General features: G+C 48.4%; 1 protein-coding gene across 1 annotated transcript in view; it reads left to right on the top strand.

The window, feature by feature from the left end:
- Window positions 1–19857, top strand: part of mkln1 (muskelin 1, intracellular mediator containing kelch motifs) — a 49501-nt gene that overhangs the window by 11646 nt on the left and 17998 nt on the right. The window contains exons 9-12 of the mRNA XM_070549701.1: window positions 1799–1911; window positions 2038–2250; window positions 2734–2955; window positions 3043–3172. Of these exons, the coding sequence (XP_070405802.1) occupies window positions 1799–1911; window positions 2038–2250; window positions 2734–2955; window positions 3043–3172 (678 nt within the window). The remainder of the gene's footprint in view (window positions 1–1798; window positions 1912–2037; window positions 2251–2733; window positions 2956–3042; window positions 3173–19857) is intronic.

Raw genomic sequence — 19857 nt, 5'->3', positions numbered from 1 at the left:
CCCTGATATGATCTCAACCTCCTACATCGCCCTTCTGTGCTCCAGTGGCCTGGATCTGACCCACATGATAAACTGGATCCCAGTTCACTAGAAAATAGTTGATAGGATGTTAGCTTGCAATGCTGCCAGGCTATAATTTTTTGGATGAGTCTTATCGGGTTTGTTTTTACTAATCTTTCCAGTTTTTAGATGCTCCGAGAGAGTCTAAAAATCGGGTAGGGAACCCTGGTCCTGAAGAGCCACTATCCAGCACATTTTAGAGGTTTCCCTCTTTCAACACACCTGATTTTAATCAGCAGGTGATTAACAGAGCCTGATGAGCTGCTGCCTAAGTGAATCAACAGGGAAACAACTAAAACATGCTGGATTGTGGCTCTTCAGGACCAGGGTTCCCTACCCCTGCTATAAATATTTCCTCTTCCGGCTCTTGGAGAGTACAGACACCTTTTTCCTCCTCTCCTCCCTATCTTATCCCAAGGCTCTTTGTCTGTCTTTGGGTGCACAGTGCTTATGCATTTTTTCTGGAAACTGGAAATTATTAAAAATGGGTCCGGTCAGTTGGTCTCTCAACGCGACTGACAAAATTTTTTCTACAATGAGAACGGGAGAAGGGGCTCCCGGATGCCCCTCTGGGATAGATCCAGTTGAGCATATCATGGACTCCAGGAAACAGTGGAACCTGATTTGCCTCTCTCAACTGTCTCTAGAGGATTCTGAAGACGTCTGGATATTCGTGGTGTTGGTGTCAGGTTTCCTGCTTTTCGGCCTGAGCGGTTACCCGGCTTACCGGAAAATTAATGAGCTGTCGATGAATATTGTCTCAATCCCGGAGCTCAGGGATGGATTACACCGCGCTGTGAATGCACAAACTCATATAATTGTCGAGATGAGTCGTAAGCTTGGAACTTTGGCTGAGATTCAGGCTCTGGCACAAAAGGTGGATTCCATCTAGGAGCGAGAAGACGGATCAGCACGGATTGGGATAGATTAATTTACGCCATCATTGGATTAAGGGGTTGAGGACCATCAGAACTTTCAGACAGAGAGGAAATTATCTCTGTCTGGCCCCAAAACAAGTTCTTATCTGAATCTGGTGTCCTTGAGCCGGTGAGGCTGAAGCGATTGATCCCCCCTCAGAAGAAATGTGGAATGCTGTCGTCGCCATGGCAACTCTGTCTCCTTATCCCAGCCTGGGCGGGACTGCGACCGGTGAAGGCCGTTGAATCGTTCCAGGAGTCACTGTGCTTTCTAAACCCAACTAACTCCCTCCCCTGTCCAAATGGAAGTGACGAGCGCTGCTTATCGCGGCTGCATGCACTGATGTGTGGAGACTCCCCAACCCTACCTCCCCACCTAGTGGACACTTATGTTGTGTGATGTCTGAAGTCTGTTGCATCTCTGTCTGAGGTGTTTTTTGCATAGCAAAGCTGCTCTCCCTGTGGAGGGTAACTCTGAAGTGCCTTTTTTTCCTCCACCTGACCCAATCCTCATGTAAACCCTGTGATCTCTATTAAGGTAGTGCGACTCGGGTTGCGAATGACCACAGTCACCAATTCTTGTCATGTGTCTATGTATGTATGTATGTATGTATGTCTGATCTCAGCATTGTGTGCTCAGAAACTCTAATTTCCCCCTGGGATTAATAAAGTATCTTTGAATTGGATTTGAATGAAAACCAATCCACAATTAGATTTGTGTTAAAGGTCAAGTCTGCTTATGGGGAAGATCGGAGAGTTCTTCTGAAGCTGGTTTTGTAGTGGAGCTGACACCAAGTCTGATTGTTCCATCTTCTCTGCAGAAACCGTGTACCTGTTCGGTGGCTGGGATGGCACACAGGATCTGGCAGACTTCTGGGCTTACAGCGTTCAGGAGAACCAGTGGGCGTGCATCTCCAGGGACACAGAAAAAGAGGTGAGAATGACTCCAGCGGCATTATTTTTCCAGTGTTCTTCTTTTTGCTCTGTTCAGTCAACTTCAGATAAAAACTATTTAGCCTTACACTTTCTAAACCTGTCTGTTCTATTGTCCACCACATAGAACGGTCCAAGTGCTCGCTCGTGCCACAAGATGTGCATCGACTCCCAGCGGCGTCAGATTTACACGCTCGGCCGCTACCTGGATTCCAGTGTTAGGAACAGCAAGTCTTTAAAGAGCGACTTCTACCGCTACGACATTGATGCTAACACCTGGACTCTTCTCAGCGAGGACACGTCAGCTGATGGAGGACCAAAGCTGGTGTTTGACCACCAGGTAGCTTTCAGTTTATGAGTGTAGTAGTTTACTCCTTTGTTGAAACTACATTTAGAAATTGGATCCTGCTGAGAAACATTTAAAAGGAAAACAACTTGGGCCTGATTCTGAGGGGTTTGTGATCATTTTTCTTGGTTATATTAGGTTATTATTGGATGTGCCTCAGCCCTAAAGGCTGATTTTAGGATTATTTTAGAGAAAGACAACAAAACAAGCAAATTTAGGAATGTAATTACCTTTGTGCATCATTGTTTTAAATAAACTGTTGGCGCTTTTATCCAAACAGATGATTTTATCCAAAGAGATCTACAGTTTTAACCCAATGTGCATGTATTTATTTGTCTTTTACCTATTTAGTGAAAGTATAAAAATTATTTTAGCCAGATATTAACATCTCTTTGAGTTCTTGCCACTATTTTCTGCTTCACTCTTTTCGACGCTTCCCATTTCCCTTCTTGTTCCCTCCTCTGTGTCCCCGTACAGATGTGCATGGACTCTGAAAAGCACATGATCTACACGTTTGGCGGCCGCATCCTTACCTGTAACGGCAGTGTGGAGGACAGCCGGACGTCAGAGCCCCAGTTCAGCGGCCTGTACGCCTTCCACTGCCAGGCGGGGACGTGGAGCCTCCTGCGGGAGGACTCGTGTAACGCCGGGCCAGAGGACGTCCAGTCTCGCATTGGACACTGCATGCTCTTCCACACCGTGAGTACAGTTGCTGTGTTGAGGATGATCGAGCCAGATTGATGTGTGATTCACTGACTTGCATGTTTTGTAATTGTTTCCCATCAGAAGAACCGCTGTCTGTATGTGTTTGGGGGTCAGAGGTCAAAGACATACCTGAATGATTTCTTCAGTTATGACGTGGATGGAGACCACGTAGAGATCATATCTGATGGCACTAAAAAGGACTCTGGGATGGGTAAGAAGACATTTTAACAACTTGATTCAGAATAATTTCAAACTTCATCTGTTTTGTCATTATAGAAACTCTACAGAATGGGAGTGGAGGCTGAGTGGGGTTAGGGCTTAAATTAGTTATAGATGGGTTTAATTGCACAGCTCTAAAACTGGATATTCAGTTCCAGGTCGTAGCATAGAATAATATTAAAGCAGATATTTTTTCTCCTTGTATGTAGCTGATGGGTACAAATTAGTTTCAACTGGACTTCTGAGCATCAAGTCATTAGACTCCCCAGTGATGCTATAGCATCACACTCGGTGTTAACACTCGGGCAGTTTGCAAACCCTTCCATAACAATAAAACAGAATTAATGCTGCTCTTATTTTGCTTTGGGAACTCAGTGCTGATACCGGTATCCGTGCCGATACAATACCGATTCCAGTATTGCTATCGGTAAAAGTTAACTGATACCAGGAACCGATACCAATGCAGTTGCTTGAAAATGGCTTCACTGTAACTTGTCATTTCTTTTCACCTAATATTTTAGTTTGGTGATGGTTTCTATTCATACATTTTACTTTTTATCTACCTCAGTCTTTTCCTGTTGAAAGTAGAGAAGAAAATAAAATTTGTATTCCAAATTATTGCATTCTTTTTGTGTGGTAGAATTATCAGTATCGGTAATCGGTATCGGCGAGTACTCTGATCCAAGTATCGGCATCGTATCGGTTTGGAAAAAAGGAGTATCGTTGCATCCCTATTTGTTTCATATCACCTTATATCTTTGTTTTAGGTAGGCCCTGTTACTGTTTTGTCTCTCTGTACAGCACTCCTACACTAAATAAACCGGGTCAGAAACCCCTTTCACTTTTTTTTATTCTCATGGAGTTTCTAAGGTTTGAGTCTACAGTTGTTGTGATTTAGGTTCATTTGATAAAGATTTTTTTATTCCTTTTGCCGACGGTGTGTTAAAAATAAAGCCTATTTTTTACATGGGGTAGATGATTGATTAGTTTCTTTTAAAACAAAAAAAATGCTGTTATTTGAACTCACTTACCCAGTGTTTTGGTGTCTTTAGAGTCTCTGTGCTTTGTTAGCATTCATGTGTTCGTTTTGAGCTCACGCAAACTTTAGACGCCATCATTGCTGAGCCGCTGCTGGTTTAAGTCTCTGATACGCAGCTTGCAGGTATTGTTTTACATTGGAAGAGAACCAGACGTGACATTGGGTAAAAGCAGCTGCTGAGTCTGAGGTGTGATGTTGGTTTGCTCGGAGTCCGAGATCTCGTGTTGGCTTCTCTGCTGCAGCTTCAGCTCTACGTCAGCATCAGCACAAACAGGCTTTGTTCGCCTCACGCTGACCCTGGTTGGGGCTGTGCGATATGACAGAATGTGTAGAACCATGAATATATAACCGTGCCGCAAAATGTTGCAGTGACTAACATCTGCAGTTGTGACCAGAGCACCAGCTGGGTGCAGACACTGAACATGCTAGCTGAGTTAATGAAGGTTTGGTTCTCCTCCTCACATGCTCGGCACTTTTAGAGAAAAGTGTTTATAGAACCTAAAATGAGTCGGCCTCTTTCACTGATAAAATAAATGGTAAATGGTCTCGTCTTGTTGGGGTTATTAGGAGCGAACAATTCGTAAGCGTTAACTTACTTTTGGATTCTTCAATAAATTCTGTAAATATGTAAATATTTACTGATTTATTAATTAATTAAGATATTCTTAGATATACGGGGCACCATTCCCCTTTTTCCGGGGAAAAATTGAATCCAAAACTCTTATCAGTCTTTCTTGAAGTTCGTAGAATCCTTGGAGCAGAGACTTCTCTTCGACACAACAAAGCTACTGGACACAAAAATCTGAATTTTATAACATTTAATTAACAATTTGTCAAATGAATAAACAGTGGCATAAATGAATAATAACCATGTGATATAATAAAAGGATGTATATTCAAAATAATGTTCAAGGTGTTTTGTGTGTATGTAGGATGTATGAATGGGGTCCTTTGTTCTCACAAAGGAGTAGTGTGTGTGCGTGTGTATGGATTCAAAATGGAGTCTTGAATACAAGATGGCTGACTCCTTTGTCTGGCTAAAGTGTGGGTGGCAACTTGCACTTTAACTTCCAAAGCACTTAGAATCAGTAGTAACTTAACCTTAAATCACTCAAAACATTTCAAAGGATCATGCAACAACACAAAAGATTAATCACGAGTTAATATCCTTAGTTTATCAGCCTGGCCATGGCCGAACATTTAAAGATACCAAACAATGATTAATAAGCAGTTTATTCTTTCAAAATGACCCGAAGGACGAATTTGGAACGAAAGAGGAAAACACGAAGCTACTTTTTAAGCAATAGACGCGGTTTATTGCTTATTCTGGACTATAGAGGAAACGGGAGAAGAAAAGGAGAGAAAAAAATGAGTTTTCTGATCACCAAAGCAGCAAGGCGTCCCCCGCTGTTATGATTTGACGGTTCTCCGTTTTTCTCCGCAGTTTCCAGCGTCATCCGTCGGTTTGATGCTTTCTCCGTTGTTTGGCTCCACGAGTGTTTCTCCACGGCTGGACACAAAGAAAACGAAGTTCCTTTTGGGCTGAGTTTGACAACTTACAGCGTTTCTGAGAGCTGGATGGAGTTGTTGTTTCCCTCCGCGGGTTCTGTGTCCTCAAACATCAGCTGGAGGGGAGCAGAAACGAGCAGATCAGCGGTCCCGTGGGCTCAACTTGGCTCTTAGAGCTTCCGTGTGCTCAAAGAAGTCGGAGCGTTCGACAAGCGTGTCCTAACCGCCAGGTATCCTGGGCAAAAGAACGAGGTTTCTTTGTCTCTGCTGAAGATTTATGGTCTTAGTTCGCGGGAAAGCTCCACGGCCTCCCGCACATGCGCAGAACGTGTTTCTGGTACTAGGCGGTAACATCACCCAATGCTTCCGTGTGCAAAGCATCATGGGAAATGAAGTTTCTTGGCGCTGATGTGATTATTTGCTTTCCAGAGCAATTTAAGCACAGTCATTTTGGAGAAAATCACTGCATAGTAATTTCCTCATGAGGTCAGACCCTCAACATTCCCCCTTTTGGTTTCGGGGATCGCGCCCAAAGCTCGATCGTCGGAAGCACAGATGGGTTTGTTCCTCATGAACGTAGGTCGACTTGATTGTCGGAAGCACAGGTGGGTTTGTCCCTTAGGACGTTGGTCTCCTTGGACGCCTTTGTCTTTGTTCTTTGTCTTGGATCCTGGCGCCTTTGGTCTTTGATCCTGGTCAGGCACAAAGAGGATAGGAAACGGGATAGTCCCCAACGCGCATAACGAGAAGAAGCCACTCACGCAGGTGGTACGCAATGATGATGTCGTCCATGCGAGAGGTAGTAGTGTAGAAGGAGGAAGGTCGGTGGGCGGTTAACTCCACGAGTGGACACAAAGGCATCTCACCGCCGGCCATACAGTTCAGTTTATGGAGCACGCGGTGATGTACGAGGTCCATAGTTCGCAAACGCGCATTGACCTATGTGGTCCCAAGATTCCCCCCTTTTTGGTCCAAAGGGCGGATCAGGACAGTCTTTGGGCTAAAACAAGGACCATAAAACTAAGAGGTACTACAATGTGCTGGTGCGTCAGACAGAGTCATTGACAGACTGAGCTGGGCCGGCACATAACCACTAGTTAATATGTGACCAAGTACGAAACAAAAATACAGAAAACCCAAAAAAAAATAAAAACATATAACATCCAAGAAAATTCATAGCAACCTTGAGGTCTCATAAAATACATTCTTAGGTCATACATTCAGTGTGTAGCTTATAAAGAATGTGACATAATGCAACACTCAGATAAAAATGTGAGGTAGACTAAAGTGAGAACTACTCTTAGGGTTACAAAATAATAAAGAAAATGTTGCTCACCCCCTTTAGACAGGTGTGGTACATTCACGCTTGGATTCTCCCCGAACGCGGTCACGAGGCACACCGTAGGTGAGCAAGTGCATCTTATCTTGGAGTTTCTTAACACGCCTGTAGGCGGAATAAGCTATCACGGCCGTGATGAGCCATCCCATCCCCAGGGCGACCAATGTGCAGATTAAGGTGGTATAATCTGTGTCAATGTAGCGTCTTGGGTATCTATTCATGGGCGTCAAAGTAAGTTCACGCGGGGTTTGTGTGAACTTAACAAGTTTGGTTCCTTCAATCAGTAATTGTTGGTCAATTTCTAAATCGATGGTAAAGTTATAACCCTGGAAAGCGTCCATGATCTCAATCTCCGAATCATGCTGTTCGAGGTTGAGGTGATGGAGTGCCAGGTTTTCCAGGTGTACAATTGCACCTGGCGGAACTGAGAGGAAAAAGGTTTGGTTCGGCAGTTGTAACTCAGTGGCAACGTTATGCTGGTCATAAGTTACAAGGGCCGAGTCTACTGGGGTGCTGATAAGCCATCTGTCACCTGCACGTTCCACTCTGGTATCCATGTCAACATCTTTTAACGTGACCGTAGCTTGGCAATTCTGCAGGGGCGCATCGCTCCTGAGGCCGCATTGATAATTGGCAACGTCTCGGACAAATGGGTTACCAAGACACACCCAGTGAATATCTTTGGTTTTTGTGCATAAATCTAAGTTAGGAGTTAGATAGAGTTTGCTATCAGCATCTTGGTAAGCAAGGAAGCTCGGAGTTTTAAGGTGGAAATGTTTACCGTTTTTCCAAAAACCAACGTTTAGCATGGACTTAAGCCTATAGATGTGAGGTGTCTCAATTATGGGAACATTTAACAGGAAACCGAGTTCTAATTTTTCTGCATCAACGTGAATGGGAATTGCACTGCCTAGGCTGTACGCTAGGTGGATTTGTGAAGTGTGTACAGTGGAGGGAGTAGCAGCAGTCAAAACATCTTTGAGCAGATCCATTGGTACCAAATACGCAGGAATGCGACCTTCAACCAGGCTGTCCAGAGTAGAACCAATTTCCCTGAGCAGGTCCTGCATCAAATCTCTCACCACTCGTGTGTACACAATATCCTGATGTATGGTGTCAGACAAAGTCTTGATTGCACGTAGAGATTCATTAATCAGAGCAGAATGTAGGTTGACCGTTACAAGAGTACCCTGTAAGGTTTTAGTAAGAGCTTCCTGTTTGCGGTCTAGGAGGAGGAGGTTCCCCTGGATCTCTGGCATCTCATCCTGGAGTTCGGCAATGTGTCGTTGGACAGTCTTAAGACTAATTGTGTTAGCCGCCGAAAGTCCAACTGAAAAGAGGGAACCCACCGCGGACACCGCAGCGATGAGTCCACCTAGAAACCTTTTTGGGCGGTTATTTTCTCCGAGGTCATCTTCAGTGACTATAAATTTTTGAAGTTGTGCATGTAAGCGGTGGTGCGCTTGGCATGTTGAACAGTACCAATAATGGACTTGTGAGGAGGAGGGGCCGGTATCACGTGTTTGTGATAGACGTCCCACGGGTCCAAACGGACAACGATACGTTGCGTATGAATGCGGCAGTGTGTGATCAACAATCCGGGGTTGTCTTGGAGGACCATCCCGGTTGGTGGTCCCGGTTTAATGATGGCTGATGGAGTGGCTGCCGTTGATCCAAAGAGGATGCAGAAGATCCAGAGGAACTCCATCCTGTAATGGAGAGACTCGTGGTTAGTGAAAAGAACGGCGGGGGGGGGGCTTGGTTCTTTGTCGGTTAGTACATGTTAGTGGGTTAAACGTGCACTTCCCCCCCTTTTCCATTTCCATGCATAGAACTATATAGCGACTACGTCTACCTCCTGCGGGGAGTCTGGTCTCTGTACCCGCGGGGACGGTTTGACGTAGGGTTTGATTTGGTTTGCATGCACCCATTTGTAGACAGGCTCCTGTCTCGCTTTGGTGATGCGTAACCTGTATGCAACTGGAGAGAGTTTTGCCACGATCTCAAATGGTCCTGACCAGCAGGGCAGGAACTTCTTAGCTTTGCGTGCCGGTTGGGCGAACCGAAAGTAGAATACTTTGTCACCCACCTCGTATTCGCGGCTGGTTGTCTTTTGGTCGTAGTAGGCCTTAGCGCCTTCTACGTTGGTCTCCAGTTTCTTCTGAGCGTGCGCGAACGTAGCTCTGAGGTGTGTTTTCAAGTCTGCCACATACTGATGAGCGGTATAGGCAGTGGCAACACTGACATCCTCTGGGTGATACAGGAGGTGCAGTGGTAGAGTCATCAGTCTGCCGGTCATCATCTCAAAGGGCGTAACCCCTGTGGATCGCTGGGGAGTGGACCGTATGGCCATCAGGACCAGAGGGAGCTTGACGTCCCAGTCCTTCCCAGTGGAGCAGACGTACTTTTTGAGCATAGAGACGACCGTGCGGTTCATCCGTTCGACCTGTCCGGATGACTGTGGGTGATAGGGGAGGTGGAATCTCACTTCCACTCCCAGAAGTTCAAACAGGGACGTCATTACACTGGATGTGAAATGAGTTCCTCGGTCAGAGTCAATGCAGAGTGGAAGTCCCCATCGACTGAAAACGTGGTTAATCAGCAGTACAGCGGTTGTGACGGCTGTATCGTTTGGCGCTGGAAGGCATTCCACCCACTTTGTGAAACTGCAAGTTACAGTTAGCATATATTTGTTTCCTCTTGCCGATTTGGGAACCGGTCCAACCCAGTCGATCTGCAGGTGGGACCAAGGGAAGGTTATTCCCCTGCGTTGCAGTGGTGCTCTAGCAAGCGGCTGGGAGGGTTGAAACTGGGCACAGACGAGGCAGCCTTGGACATAGCTGTGTACGTCCTTGGACATCGACGGCCAATATGCTACTTCTGTCAGTGACGCGAGGGTAGCTTTTGCTCCGCGGTGACCTCCAACCGGAGTGTCGTGGGCGTAGGCAAGCATGACTCCTCTGTGGTCAAGTGGAACAACCCAGCGCGGCGGGCTGTGATCGTCACGCATGTAAACTAACAAATCGTTTTGTAGTTTCAGGTGCGCGAGTTGACGATGCAGGGTTACCAAATCTCGGCTTGCGCCAGTAGGTGGTGACGGTTGTTCAGGCATCGGGCCCTTTTGGAGAAGCTCGCGGATGAGCTTCAGGTCAGGATCTTGTTCCTGCATGGTGACTAGGTCCGCGTCATGTGGTCGTCTGCCTAGAAACACGGGTACCCCAATGTTCTGAGGTTCGTCTGCCTGTTTAGCATGGCGACGAGTAATCGCACAGACCTCGTGAACGGCCTTGGGAGGAAGCCACTCGTCTTTGAATTCCCAACAGGTTCCCTGGTCAGCACCGAGCTTAGCAAGGCGGTCAGCTTCGTCATTACCATCTTTCTCTGGACCTAGGGTCCTGGAGTGACCTTTGACCTTTTTCCAGTAGACCATTATGCCTTTCTCAGTGGTGAGCAGATCACACGCTAGGAATAACTCCGAGTGTTTCACGTCTCTGTTCCTGGCGTTTTTCATGTGGTTCTCCTTCCACATGGGGAAGTGAGAAATGAAGCTGTGTCTAGCGTAGTTTGAATCAGAGCAAAGGACGATTTGAGTGATGTCCAAGGCTGCCGCCTGCTGGAGGGTTATCAACACTGCAGCAATTTCGGCGTACTGACTAGACTTTTGGCCCAACCGGTAGTGATTTGGTTGCTTAGTGTCACAGTCCACCCAAACGACTCCAACCCCGGCACGGAGCTGGCCTTCGTGAAGGTAGGCGCATCCGTCAGTGTAAACTTTCGGAAGCCCTTGGCAAACATTCTCATCAAAGTAGCGATGATTGGATGCGGTTGGGTAGACTGCGGCAGGTGTGTCCAGGGGGCCCATGACGGAGTCAGAGTCACAGTGCTGGCAGCCTGCTAGCCCTTGTCCTAGCGCTAGCTTGGTGTTCTGACCATACTTGACCTCAATGTTGTATCCTTGGAGCACCATCATCCACGTCGCAATGCGGCTGTTTGACACTCTTCCTTCGCGCAGTCGCTGGCTGTTTAGGAAGGTGACAGGCTGATGACACGTTTCAATGATCACTTTCTGTCCACCGATGTAACTACGAAAGTGTTCGACGGCCCAGACTGTAGAGAGGAGGGCTCTCTCACAGTCTGAGAACTGGAGTTCCACCTTGCTCAGAGGCTTGCTGGCGTATGCCACAACTCTCATGTCCTGATCGTGTTTCTGCTTCAAAGCAGCGCTCAGGCAGTGAGAGGAGAAAGTAGCCTCTATGTAGAACTCTTTATCCTTGTCTGGGTAAGCCAGACAGGGTGCGGACGCCAACTTCTGTTTTAGGAACTGGAAGGAGTGTTCTTGGGGTCTGTCCCACACGAAAGGTGTGTCGTTCTGAAGCAGCTCAGTGAGGGGCCTCGCTATTTCAGCGTACTCCTCAATGAACTGCCTGGAGTAGTTGCAGACTCCGAGGAAGCTCCTGAGTTCGGTCAGATTAGCTGGGGCTTTGATGTCCTGAATGGCTCTAATGCGTCCCGCTTGGGGCTCGACTCCATTAGGGCCAACCAGCAGTCCAACATACTCCACTTTGGTTCGACACCACTGTCCCTTGAGAATCGCCAATTTAGCTCCGGCGTCAGCGAGCTGTTGCAGCACGTGACGGAGTTCGGCCAGGTGCTCCTCGAAGGTTCGACTCCTCATCAAGATGTCATCGACATATATGAGGTTCCCTCTGGAAGCAGCATCTGACATGGCTTTGTGGAGGAAGATGTTGAACTCGGCAGGTGAGTTAGAGTAGCCAAAGGGGCAGCGGTTCCAAGTATATTGGCGATTTCCAAAGGAGAAAGCCAGTTTATACTGGTCCGCCGGCTCAACCTTCATGGTCCAGAAGCCGTTGGCTACGTCAACCGTAGAGAATAAACGAGCATCTCTGACTCTGGCTAGCTCCTGATCTAAATGGATCATAGGCCACCTGGAGAGAGGTACTTGTTTGTTCAGTGCACGATAGTCTATGGTGAGACGCCATTTCCCAGTCGGTTTCAGAACCGGCCAGATGGGAGAGTTGTAAGTGGAGTTACACTCTCTGATGATGTTTTTCTCCTTCAGCTGATCGAGGATCTCCTGGATCGACTCATAAGCAGCGAGGGGAATCTTGTACTGACGTACAAAAGTAGGAGGGGCATTCGGGTTCGTTGGAATGCGAACCGTATGCAGGTTTGTGAGTCCACAGTCCAGGGAGTCCCTGGATAAGATGGACTGAAACTCATAGAACAGGCTTCTAAGCTCTGCTCTCTGCTCCTCTGACTCCAGCGCATCCGCTTTGTCAAGCTGCTGGCTGACTTCGGCCTCGAAGCCGTCATAAGGTTCAGAGGAGGAGGGTCTCTGATGTTCCGGGCTTTCAACCGGTGACTCAGAGGGTTGAGTATTTATTGCAAAAACCGTTAGACACTGACCGCAGTCAGTATCTAAGGTTGCACTGCAAATAGGTTCCTCAGGAAGGGCTTCATGCCGCTTGATGGTAATCATTTGTGAAGGGAAAGTACTGAATGTGTCTACACCAACCTGTCTGTCGTTCAAGAACAACGGAAGTTGTCCGATCACGGGGACTGAAAGTTCGAAGTCATGGAATGAGCTATCTATCAGCATGCCCAAGGGCTTTCCTGCCGGCATGTGGATAGGACTCCGGGTCGGATTTTCGACCAACAAGTAGGCAGAACGATTGTTCAGCTCCAAGAGTGGCGTGCCACAGACGGCTAAGTTGAGCTCCAAGAAGTGTGGTGATGGCTGGAAGAAGGCCTGTGTGCCTGGCAGCTTCTGATGCTTCATCAGAGTCAGACGAACAGGCACTCCTTTGACCAGTGGGGGCAGAACCGTGCTGGCCTCAACCACTGCACGGCAGGCCTGTGGAATGGTCTGTCCGGACAGCAAGTGTTCACGGCCTTCTGAGCCAGGCTCAGAGGATGGTGTGGCCCGGGCCCAAAGGACTTGATTGAAAGTGTCCAGCTGGGCACCTAGTCGAACCAGCAGATCTGCTCCAATGAGTGCAGGTGGATCAAGCTGTGGTATGATGCTGAATGTATGTGTGAGCTGTCTTGCTCCAAGCTGGATAGTCAGGGAGCAGACCTCTGGCGCTTTCAGGAGCCTCTGCGGCCAAGTAGGTGACAAGAGCCGGTGGCTACGTGTCACACTGACCAAAAGGGTGTCCTTCTGACGCAGGTGTTCAAACGTCTGCTGGCTGATGGCTGACTTTTCCGACCAAAGAGCAAGGCGAGTATCTGAGATGTGGGTGCAGTTGATGGTAAGACCACCAACTATGTGTGGTGCATATGGCTGCAGGCTGACGTTCTTCAGCGAGCAGAGAAAAGATGACTGTGTGTGGAGCGGAGTTCCAGGAGCGGTTTCGTGCCTTTGCAGGCGGACATCGTCTGTGGGAGCCGTAGGGAGGGGCATGACCTTGGAACAAGGGTTTTGCGGCTCACTTAGGCTGACTTCAAGAATGGAGGATGATCGGCTGCTATCTGGGTTCCAGGGCTTAGGTGTGTCCACCTGGGCCCACAGTTGACCCTTCTGGCAGTCGATGAGGGGAGCTAGACGTTCAAGCAGGTCCTGACCAATGAGAAGTGGTTCAGTGTCTAGCTGGCAGACATAAAACGGGTGAACCAGAGTCATGTCTTGGAAGGTGATGTCCAGCCACGCCCGGTGAGTGATACACTCCCGGGTCTGGGTGTAGCTGGTGATTTTCAGGTCACAGGGTTCTACCTGGACTGGTTTCCCGAGTGACCGCATGGTGTCAGACACGCGATGGAACAGCGTGGAGCACATCAGGGTGATTTCTGAGCCGGTATCCAGCAGAGCATCAACCTGTATGCATCCACCTACGTTGGTGCTACAGTACAAACGGCGAGCATGATCATGGTTTGTTAAGTCACCAAGGAACTTCAGAAATTTAGTATCAGGTTTCTCTGGGGGGTAGATTTCAGGAGACTCCTGTGATCTACCAGTAGTGTTCCCCCAGCTGATCAGGTAGGTCCTGGCCACGCTGGGAGGTTGAGCCACGCCTAGTCATGCGGACGTTGGCTCTGGGTCTGGCTTCTTAGAAGCAGACTTTGGTGCAGGGGTCTCATCTGCAGATCTCAGCTGTTCCTTCTGTTTAGCTAGGAACTGCTGAAACATCTCCTGGAGGTCGGCTTTGGTCAAGTACTCACCTGCAGACTTGCGTTCGGGACTTACCTGTGGGCGGCGCTCCTTAAACCTTCCACTGTTCCGACCTGCCTGCCGTTGGTTTTGGTTGGGCCACTTCCTGTCTGATTGTCCAGACCTAGGCGGCCAATCAGCACCCCCCTTCCCCTGTTGAGGAGATTGGGACTGCTCTCGCGGTTTAACAGGTCTAGGTTTAGCAGATTTTGGCTTAGTGGGTGGAGCTTCTGTGCCTTCAAGCTCCAAACGCGGCTCGGCGTTGGGAGCTAGGTGCATGACGCGGTGATGTGCGTCAGGCTTTTGGGGCTTTCCGCCGGCTTCCCAAGCCTGTTGAGCGTATCTCCTAATCTCCTGAGTTGTCAGTTTTTTCATCCGACAATACATTGAGACTTCGGAGCGAACACACTCGTGCAGGTTGTGAATGAACAGGGATCTGAAGGCAGGGTCTTCCTCGAGCCCAGGGCCGTTTCGACCTTGGAAATAAGCACTTTTGAGTCGGCGATAATACTCTCTGGGGGGTTCGTTCCTCCCGTGTTTGATGGAGAAGGCCCCCATTGTAGCTGACGCAGAGTCTGCATACGTGGCGTATTCATCTCTCAACGCTCGGCAGAGCGAGGAGTACCGATCACGAATGTCAGGTGGTAGAGTTTCCATGAAACCGTGCACCGTTCTAGATGTGGTTTTCCAAATTAGCTTGAGCTTTTCCCTTGAAGAGGGTGCTGGAAGATCAAGCAGACAACGTTCTATCTCCCTGAGATAATTGTCGACGTTGGATTCATTGGTGTTAGGATCAAAGCGTTCTATGTCTTTAGCTAGCGATTCAATTTGACGTACACGGAGCCCTGACTCACAGTACGGCGCGTCATCCTCTGACTCTGACCCACGGTCTGTCTCAGAGGGCGCTGGATATCGCTGGTGTGCTCTGGGCTCCCAATGTTGACTCCTGGGGCCCAAATCGGGGTCCGGCATGCTGTGGCGGGCTGCTGGCACGTCACGTGGGTGTCCTGGGAGATCCTCCTCCCGGGGCACGTCTGCGTAGTGCAGCCTGCGTCTTTCAACTGGGGCATCTGCGTAATACGCTCTGTCCGGGTACGGACTGGCGTGTGATGCTTGGTCATGCAGCTGGTTATCGGCATGCCGAATACCGGAGTAGCTAGGATGGGTGGATGGTTGAGGTGCAGCTTGGGGTGCATAACCCCAATCGGCACCTTGCACCCTTCGTGGACTGGGGGAGCGGTCTAAATAGAGGTGCCGCTCAGCTGGTCGACTTCTCACTGATTGAGAAGGCCGTGAAGATGAGGGTGGTGGTCCAACCTGGGGTTCGAGGGCGAACTGCCCTCGGCCCCTAGGTGGTCCTGAATGCCCTAGAGTGTGTGTAGGGAACGGGGCCGAAGGTTGGGACAGATAAGCTTCATCTCTCCCCTGCGGCGTGCGTCCGTCCAGAGAGTCATGGTGTTTCCCCCCTTCCCACTGTCTGTTGTCATCAGCAGAGGGGGGCGGGGTCTCCTCCCCATCTTCCCCAGAATCGGTGCGGGTGTCGTCTTCCTCGATCAGCCTTCCATTTCGCTGTTTTTCAGCTAGCATACTCTGGAGGTTCATGATCTTCTGACCACGTTGGAGTCCTCTCTGATAGAGGATCAGGGCTAACTTAGCTAAGTGAACCTGGATTGGTTTTGTACCATCCGGGTTTTCTATTTGATCGATTACAGCGTCTAGCTCGTCGCTACGCTGTTCTTCAGTGAAATCCCTAGAAGGGTAGTCGGGTTCTCGAGCAACCGCGACCAGTTTGGACAATATTTGTCCAGAAAGTAGGCCAGGTTCATAGTCGTGGGCCGCAGCGCCACCTGGTTGCTGGGAGTTGGTCAGTTCACTACTCTGTCCCTCCATTTTTAACAACCGAACCAAAATAGCCTAGTAGAGCTTCTGCAGATAGCTCAAGCTGCACCTTTTGGGCAGCAACTGCTAGCTTTGTAGCAGAAAAACACTAAATTAACCTTTGTGCGCACAGGTTTTAGCGTTTTAAGATTGCACGGAATGCCGTGACTAACGCCTAAAATACTATTCCTTTCAGTATTTTAGCAAAAGCTGGTGCGTTGCCGTAGCAACGTCTTACAACACTTGCAGTGTTAAATATGCTAGTTATTCCTTCAGAATATTAGCAAACAAGGTGTTATCAGTCTTTGAGTGAAGGTTTCAGTTAGTTACAATAGCCACTGTGAGTTAAAGTCGCTAAATTAGCAGTTAATTTTAGCCTAAAAGGGTTAGTCAGAATTACTTACACGCTGCACCTTTAATGAGGAACTGAATTTTAACCTAAAAGGTTAGCCAGAATTAATTACACGTTGCACCTTTAAGGAAAAACTGAATTTTAACCTAAAAGGTTAGCCAGAATTAATTACACGTTGCACCTTTAAGGAAAAGCTGAATTTTAACCTAAAAGGTTAGCCAGAATTAATTACACGTTGCACCTTTAAAGAAGCACTGAGTTACTGGTGAGAGTTCGATGCAGCTTCCTGCTCAGCGAAATCAGCACCACTCTGTTGCTGGTTCAAGGCTGAACAACTGATTATTTTTAATTCAAGCTCTTTGGATTTATTTGTTTGTTTGTGCCGGATAGAAAGTCTCTGTGTATCCAAGCCTCACACGGCCGCACCAATAAAATGTTGGGGTTATTAGGAGCGAACAATTCGTAAGCGTTAACTTACTTTTGGATTCTTCAATAAATTCTGTAAATATGTAAATATTTACTGATTTATTAATTAATTAAGATATTCTTAGATATACGGGGCACCATTCCCCTTTTTCCGGGGAAAAATTGAATCCAAAACTCTTATCAGTCTTTCTTGAAGTTCGTAGAATCCTTGGAGCAGAGACTTCTCTTCGACACAACAAAGCTACTGGACACAAAAATCTGAATTTTATAACATTTAATTAACAATTTGTCAAATGAATAAACAGTGGCATAAATGAATAATAACCATGTGATATAATAAAAGGATGTATATTCAAAATAATGTTCAAGGTGTTTTGTGTGTATGTAGGATGTATGAATGGGGTCCTTTGTTCTCACAAAGGAGTAGTGTGTGTGCGTGTGTATGGATTCAAAATGGAGTCTTGAATACAAGATGGCTGACTCCTTTGTCTGGCTAAAGTGTGGGTGGCAACTTGCACTTTAACTTCCAAAGCACTTAGAATCAGTAGTAACTTAACCTTAAATCACTCAAAACATTTCAAAGGATCATGCAACAACACAAAAGATTAATCACGAGTTAATATCCTTAGTTTATCAGCCTGGCCATGGCCGAACATTTAAAGATACCAAACAATGATTAATAAGCAGTTTATTCTTTCAAAATGACCCGAAGGACGAATTTGGAACGAAAGAGGAAAACACGAAGCTACTTTTTAAGCAATAGACGCGGTTTATTGCTTATTCTGGACTATAGAGGAAACGGGAGAAGAAAAGGAGAGAAAAAAATGAGTTTTCTGATCACCAAAGCAGCAAGGCGTCCCCCGCTGTTATGATTTGACGGTTCTCCGTTTTTCTCCGCAGTTTCCAGCGTCATCCGTCGGTTTGATGCTTTCTCCGTTGTTTGGCTCCACGAGTGTTTCTCCACGGCTGGACACAAAGAAAACGAAGTTCCTTTTGGGCTGAGTTTGACAACTTACAGCGTTTCTGAGAGCTGGATGGAGTTGTTGTTTCCCTCCGCGGGTTCTGTGTCCTCAAACATCAGCTGGAGGGGAGCAGAAACGAGCAGATCAGCGGTCCCGTGGGCTCAACTTGGCTCTTAGAGCTTCCGCGTGCTCAAAGAAGTCGGAGCGTTCGACAAGCGTGTCCTAACCGCCAGGTATCCTGGGCAAAAGAACGAGGTTTCTTTGTCTCTGCTGAAGATTTATGGTCTTAGTTCGCGGGAAAGCTCCACGGCCTCCCGCACATGCGCAGAACGTGTTTCTGGTACTAGGCGGTAACATCACCCAATGCTTCCGTGTGCAAAGCATCATGGGAAATGAAGTTTCTTGGCGCTGATGTGATTATTTGCTTTCCAGAGCAATTTAAGCACAGTCATTTTGGAGAAAATCACTGCATAGTAATTTCCTCATGAGGTCAGACCCTCAACAGTCTCGTCTCGTCTTCCTCCGCTTATCCGGGTCCGGGTCGCGGGGGCAGCATCCCAACTAGGGAGCTCCAGGCCGTCCTCTCCCCGGCCTTGTCCACCAGCTCCTCCGGCAGGACCCCAAGGCGTTCCCGGACCAGATTGGAGATGTAACCTCTCCAACGTGTCCTGGGTCGACCCGGGGGCCTTCTGCCGGCAGGACATGCCCGAAACACCTCCCCGGGGAGGCGTCCAGGAGGCATCCTGACCAGATGCCCAAACCACCTCAACTGGCTCCTTTCGATCCGGAGGAGCAGCGGTTCTACTCCGAGTCCCTCCCGAATGTCCGAGCTCCTCACCCTATCTCTAAGGCTGAGCCCGGCCACCCTTCGGAGGAAACTCATTTCGGCCGCTTGTATCCGCGATCTCGTTCTTTCGGTCATTACCCAAAGCTCATGACCATAGGTGAGGATTGGGACGTAGATCGACCGGTAAATCGAGAGCCTGGCTTTCTGGCTCAGCTCCCTCTTCCCCACGACAGATCGGCTCAGCGTCCGCATCACTGCAGACGCCGAACCAATCCGCCTGTCGATCTCCCGATCCCTCCTACCCTCACTCGTGAACAAGACCCCGAGATACTTAAACTCCTCCACTTGAGGTAGGACCTCTCCCCCGACCCGGAGGTGGCAAGCCACCCTTTTCCGGTCGAGAACCATGGTCTCAGATTTGGAGGTGCTGATCCTCATCCCAGCCGCTTCACATTCGGCCGCGAACCTACCCAGCAAGAGCTGAAGGTCAGAGCTGGATGAAGCTAGGAGGACCACATCATCCGCAAAAGCAGAGACGAGATTCTCCTGCCACCAAACTCGACACACTCCACACCACGGCTGCGTCTAGAAATTCTGTCCATAAAAGTGATGAACAGAACCGGTGACAAAGGGCAGCCCTGGCGGAGTCCAACCCTCACTGGGAACAGGTCCGACTTACTACCGGCTATGCGGACCAAACTCACACTCCTCTGGTAAAGGGACTGAATGGCCCTTAACAGAAAGCCACCCACCCCATACTCCTGGAGCGTCCCCCACAGGGTGCCCCTGGGGACACGGTCATAAGCCTTCTCCAAATCCACAAAGCACATGTGGATTGGTTGGGCAAACTCCCATGCCCCCTCCATCACCCTTGCAAGGGTATAGAGCTGGTCCACAGTTCCATGGCCAGGACGAAAACCACATTGCTCCTCCTCTATCTGAGATTCAACTATCGATCGGACCCTCCTCTCCAGTACCTTGGAGTAGACCTTTCCAGGGAGGCTGAGGAGTGTGATCCCCCTATAGTTGGAACACACCCTCAGGTCACCCTTCTTAAAGATGGGGACCACCACCCCGGTCTGCCACTCCCTAGGAACTGCCCCCGATGACCACGCAATGTTGTAGAGACGTGTCAACCATGACAGCCCTACAACATCCATAGCCTTGAGATACCCAGGACGAACCTCATCCGCCCCCGGGGCTCCGCCGCTGTGTAG

This window comes from Nothobranchius furzeri, chromosome 1 (genome assembly GCF_043380555.1).
Source record: "Nothobranchius furzeri strain GRZ-AD chromosome 1, NfurGRZ-RIMD1, whole genome shotgun sequence".
NCBI lineage: Eukaryota > Metazoa > Chordata > Actinopteri > Cyprinodontiformes > Nothobranchiidae > Nothobranchius > Nothobranchius furzeri.
Note: the sequence above shows the minus strand (reverse complement) of the source record. Positions and strands in the feature narration are given on the sequence as shown.